At 36.8% G+C, this 6,000-nt stretch overlaps 1 protein-coding gene across 1 annotated transcript; it reads left to right on the forward strand.

Moving 5' to 3' along the window:
- The first annotated feature begins 1,130 nt into the window (after window positions 1–1,130).
- LOC125208151 (glucan endo-1,3-beta-glucosidase 8-like) lies at window positions 1,131–4,000 on the forward strand. Its single transcript, XM_048107725.1, has 3 exons — window positions 1,131–1,473; window positions 1,797–2,474; window positions 3,453–4,000. The coding sequence occupies exons 1-3, from the start codon at window positions 1,160–1,162 to the stop codon at window positions 3,913–3,915; spliced, it is 1,455 nt and encodes a 484-aa protein (XP_047963682.1). The 5' UTR covers window positions 1,131–1,159; the 3' UTR covers window positions 3,916–4,000.
- The last annotated feature ends 2,000 nt before the right edge of the window (window positions 4,001–6,000 follow it).

Genomic DNA, 6,000 nt, shown 5'->3' on the forward strand with positions numbered 1-6,000 from the left:
ACTACCATAAGAAGATGTTTTCTAGTAATTATGCGCTTGCAATAGATTGTTCGCTATTGTTTTATGATTTAATTTGAAATATTTCAACCAAATTTAGGATTAATAGCCATTTAAACTTTGATCAAATTTGACCGATTTATCTCCTGTTAAATTTTTAGTAAAACTTCAATTGTATAGAATGTGCATATATTCATATCCTTTTTCCATCTTTTGTTCTATTGTCCTTCTCAATCTCGACCTCTATTTTCAAGATCTGATGGCCGAAAATAGAGCCTGATTAATTCAATTTTATTGATTAAAAAAATTCAAAAATGGCTTTTTTGGTATACACATTTGAGTTGGTTATGGTAAGTTGCTTGATTTTCTCCATCAAAAGATTGCAGCGGTTTTTTTAACGATTCCAAAAAATTTCTTCCCTTTCATCGTTTATTCTCAATTGAACACAGCCGCTGTTCTACACTTCCTGTCGAAAATTTCATTGGTTTTTTCTCATGGTACAAATTCCATTTTATTGGAGCAGTCGTGGTTTTCGTTTTCTTCAACAATGGAAGAAGGACCATTGATTAATTATAGCAAGTTTAATGGAGCAGTTGTACAAATTACTTTTACATTGATTGCAGTCATTCATATGTAAAAATATTTACATATTAATTACTTCATATTACTTTTAGTTTCTCATGGTACAAATTACTTTTACATGTTTGGTATCATTTAATTTAAATTTTCAAAAATGCGCTCCGTGACCCAAAAATCACATGTTGGGTACTTAGGATTGATTTTGTCGAGGTACCAAAAATGATACTATAAAACAAAACTCAGATACCATTTGTGTGCAAAAGTGAAGGACCATTTAGTACTATTTATGTAGTTCAGTCTTAAAGAAATTGTTAGGAAATGATTGTGAAATTTTTAAAAAATTGCATACCAAATTAATTTAACTTTAGAAATAATATATTTGGTGTGAGTATATAATCGAAGGAGTATATAAAATTGTAAATGGTCAGAGATGCAGTAGTGGAAGATGATAAGCCATAAATAGCAAAAAAATGTGTGGCGTGCGTTTTTGTCTCTTTGATGCATTTAGAATGGGTTTGTGTGTGGATTTGCGTATAATTTGATAGAGAAAGAGCGAGAGGTGCAGGAGCATCAAATCAGAAGAATGGGTCCCACCGCCACGATGGGCTTAGTGGTGGTGGTTGCCCTGTTTTGTTGCACCGAGGGTTTCATCGGCATGAATTGGGGAAGGATGAGCGCCCAGCGGCTGCTCCCTTCGCAGGTGGTGGATTTGATGCTTCAGAACGGGATAAGAAACGTGAGAATCCCGACCGCTCAGTCAGACATCTTGAAAGCCTTCCAGGGCAGCGAGATCAATCTAACCATTTCCTTGTCCAACGGTCAACAACCTCACAACATGTCAGCCGCAAGAGCTTGGATCCAAAGCAAATACGATCTGTTCAAAGTCAACAACATACGGTAATTAATAATGATTATGTACTATCAGCTACTTCCTCCATCCGCCATTTATAGTCTGTTTTGACTCAACACAAAATTTTAAAAAAAATTAACTTTGTGAATGAAAATGAAAAAAATGAATTAGTGAAAGATAGAGTCTACTTTTATATATTGATTTATAATAAAATGTGAGCGTAATGATTTAGTTGAATGGTGAATCCACGTACCTAAAATGAAATAAAGTAAATGAAACTTCAAAACTCAGAAATGAGACTATACACCTAACCTAATTGTTAGTAATTCAAATAAGAATATGAATTATTAAGTGATTTGAGCGCATACAGGTCACTCATCGTAGGGGTAGGATCGTACCCCTTCAATTGGGGAGGCATGTATGTCCTTGACTATGACATCAACTGGAGAGGCCTCAACTACATGCAAGACGCGCTAAACGAGATCGGCCTCAACCAGACCAACGCCAACATCATGCATAACTCTGAAGAACTCATTCCCAACATCACCAAGCCCTCTGAGGCTGCCTTCCGCGATAGCATCAAGGATAGGATGTCCGAGTACTTGCGCTTCCTGCGCGACAACAATGCCCCCTTCTTTGTAGACTTAAGACCCATCGGAGACCTCGAGCGTTGCAGCCTTGACCCTAGCTTTGCCTTCCCGGACAACAAATCGAAACTTGTCATCAAAGACATAAACGGGGCCGTCTACACCAATGGTTTCCTTTGGCAGTATGACTGCTTCGTATGGGCGCTCGAGAAGCTCAACTTCTCTGACATCAAGGTCGTTGTCACGGCGGTGGGCTGGCCCACCGATGGCTTCCCTGGAGCGAGCGCTGACAACGCTGGGCGCTATTATAAGTTTCTATTGCCGATGGTCACATCCAACAAGGGCTCTCCCAAGCGCCCGGGGGCACCCATTGATGTGTTTATCAACTCGTTAGCTGATGAGCCCAAAATGAAGATTGACATGCTGCTCTCTCCTTCCTATCGTCATTGGGGGATTTACAGGTCACATTTTTTTTATTTTCTCTTTTCACTCAAATCAATTCTAATTCTACTTGATTAATGGAGTATATATGGGTGTTTAATTTGCGTGACTAAATGTAATATGATAATTCGTCCAGGATTATGACTAATTATCATATAACTATCTATCCAAGATTAAGTTATGACATTCAATCTCATGAACCAAGCATAATACATATTTAATCATGAGTTATAATCTTGCAAACCGAATAGTCCTATGGAGTACTATTCCCTCCGTCAGCCAATAAATGTCTCATTTCACTTTTCTATATTTGGTATGTGGACTAACATTCCACTAACTCATATCACTCACATTTGATTATAAAGCTAACACTTCCTCCGTCCCATAAATATATGGACATATGATAAGGGACAGGAATTAAGACAAAATTGGTTAAGTAAGAGAGAGAGGGGAAGAGTAGTTAAAGTAGTATTAGTGGATATTAGGACCCACATTATTATAGTGTTTTGATAGTGGTATAAGTTGTAAATAACTTGATATATATGGACAATAAATTGGGATAACTTTCCGTAAATGGAAATATCCATATTTTTTAAGGGATAAACGAAAATGGAAAGTACACTTATTTTTATAGGACGATGAGTATATAAAAGTAGGTCTCACATTCCACTAACTTTTTCAAACCTCTTAACTGTATAAAGTCAAACAATTTCTTAAAACTCATGCCATTCAGATATGAGACATTTAATCATGTACGGATGGGGCATTTTTACACCATTTGGCCCATAATAGATGATACACTTGGGTAATGACACAAGATTGTAGGAGATGTTGTTCTGTGTGTTGCGTGGAGAGAGGAAATAGTATATTTATATTAATGTGAGAGAAAAAAATTACAAAAAAGAAAATGTTACATCATTCATAGGACAAACTAAAGAAAGTGTTTGATTTTCTATTATGGAACGGAGGAAGTATTTGATTTTCTTTTCGGTACATAGATCAAATGGGCAACCTAAGTTCAAGGTCGACCTATCTGGCCAAGGCCAAGATATTTACCCCACCACCATGAAGGGGATCATGCGCATGCCACAACGCTGGTGCGTCTTCAGTGGGAACTCCACAGATACGTATAAAGTGCGACACCAAGTGGAACTCGCCTGTAGCAAAGGTGACTGCACCACCTTAGCTCCAGGGGCATCATGCAGCAATCTTGGTTTCGGAAAGACTGCGTCCTATGCCTTCAATGTATATTTTCAGACTCATTTTCAGAATGAGAAAGCATGTGATTTCGAGGAGCTTTCCTACATCACCGACCAAGATCCCTCAACGGAGGATTGCTTGTTCCCAGTCGAGGTGGTTAGAGGTAATCAACTCATTGAATTTTCGGCGGCGCTTGCCCTACATAGGCCCCTTAATATTAGAGGTGTCGTTTTGGTGATTGTGCTCTACATCTTCCTTTGATTCACATTAATTTACTTTTCTTTAATGATTCTCATCATAGAATTAAACTATAATATATTTTTGGCTGGATACTAAGGTTATTACTTGCCCCTATATTCTATTAATTTTTTTACACTCATTTTCTTTTACATTTATTAAAATATATGCCGTATCAAATAAGGAACAAATGCCGAATCAAATAAGGATACCTAATAATAGACAAGGGAATATTAGCATGCCGTTAAAAATGCCACATTTCAACAATCATTAAAACAACATTGTTTTTAATAAGAAAATGCCATTTTCATGTAAATATAATTGGATATACAAAAATCATAAACATCTAAAAGCACAATGGCTCATAAATTTTGTTTTTCATCATTCCCAAAAAATAATGGAAAAAATTCTCTTCACATCCAATCATAGAGGACAGAATGAGGAAACAAAAGAGTAATGATTTTAATTGATGTTGATTAATGTGACATCTACTAGCATACTTGATTTCCAAGTCTGACTAGCTTGCTAAGACAAGTGTTGGTTGACTGATTTTCTGTTCACTAAATTTAGAAAAAAAAAAAAAATTCAGTATGAGATTTTATACAGTGTTGTTTCGTAAGATAGGTGGAGAAAAAATAAAGTAAAAGAAAAAAAGTAGAGATAATGTTATTTTCATTTTAGAAAACATTTCATTTTTTATGAGACACTGAAAGTTCAGTTTTATCGGTGTGTGTAATTTAAATATTGGTCAAGCTTCTCAGTTCCAGAGAATCCGCTAGATCACAGGGTTTAGGAACTCAGAGAATCCTCGGTCGTTGGAACACAATCTTTTTCTGTTTCAAAACCCTCAACCCAAGATACTAAAAACTAGTATAAGGAAGTAGGGATCGAATCCCACAGAGATGGAAGCGTAAGGAAGGCATTTAAGAGATTTTGGAAAAGGGTTTAGCTGATGCCACGCAGTTTTTGGGCTGAGAAATTTACTACTAGACTGAGAATAAAATTAACTGCAAGCTAGATCTAGAAAACGAAAAACTCGCATACATGCATCATACCCATAACTTCGCACAACTCAACAAGATAGTCACAATGATTCCTCGACCTAGAAAACAGATTACTTAATCTAGCTAAACAGAAAACAAACATGCGGTGGGGACCATTTCCAAAAACAACAAGAGTACGAATGAAAAGCTGCAAATAACTAACTATGAATTTAACTAACATCCATCTTCATATCTTCAACCGATTCAAGCATAAACATGAATGAAATAGAGCAACAACCCAGATTTAAACAGAACACGACGACTCGAATGTCGGAAAATACGATTCACCAGAAAATTACTAAGATCTACGATAGCTAGACGAAGTAAACCAAAAACAGTAAATAGAAACAAACAACCATGCAGAATTCAACAAATCTACACATCGGATGCTTCATCCGCTCCGGATCCAAGCAATCCACAACAAACCACAACAAATTCCATCTCCGATCTAACCAAATTTCTCCGATCAACTACAAACCCAGCGCAATTCAATTCTACCAAAATAGATCAAGTGCGAAAAGCATCCAAGGCAAAGCAACAATCAACACAAATATAAAACGAAAACAAAACATGAAATTCCATAGCTAAACGATTCAGAATTCAACAAGGATTCAACAATAAAATAAACGCCGAGCTTCGAACAGCGAAGACTCAGGAGAAATCCGAACGGAAAAGTAAAACGAAAGCAGTAAATTGTTTCTTCGCCTCACGTGGAGACGGCGGTACACAATAGCAACTCAAAATCAATCCCCAAACCCCATAAATTTCCGATAACCCCCAAGTGTGTGTAGAAGTGTGTGAAAGTGAGCTAAGAGCTGAATGTGAGAGATATCATTTTAATGTGTGTTGCGTTCTCTCTATTTATAGATGTGGAGGTGATCTTCTAGAATCTTCGCTTGAATTCCCTCCTTTGCCCTCCAATCTAGCAATCTCCTTTGTCTGGCAATTTTTTTCTTTTTTTTGTTCACTTTCTCGTCAAACTCCTTCACCAGATGATTTTCTTCCTTCCTTCCTGGATTTGGCGATTTCTTCTACACATCTGGCTTAAAACACGTGTTAGACCCAA

Source organism: Salvia hispanica, chromosome 2, assembly GCF_023119035.1.
Source record: "Salvia hispanica cultivar TCC Black 2014 chromosome 2, UniMelb_Shisp_WGS_1.0, whole genome shotgun sequence".
NCBI classification, from domain to species: domain Eukaryota; kingdom Viridiplantae; phylum Streptophyta; class Magnoliopsida; order Lamiales; family Lamiaceae; genus Salvia; species Salvia hispanica.

Bases quoted from the DNA above. Each gene is read 5' to 3' on its own strand.
- LOC125208151 (XM_048107725.1), top strand. From the start codon at position 1,160: ATGGGTCCCACCGCCACGATGGGCTTAGTGGTGGTGGTTGCCCTGTTT. The intron at 1,474-1,796 runs GTAATTAATAAT...GAGCGCATACAG, and splicing joins TTCAAAGTCAACAACATACG to GTCACTCATCGTAGGGGTAG. The intron at 2,475-3,452 runs GTCACATTTTTT...TTCGGTACATAG, and splicing joins CGTCATTGGGGGATTTACAG to ATCAAATGGGCAACCTAAGT.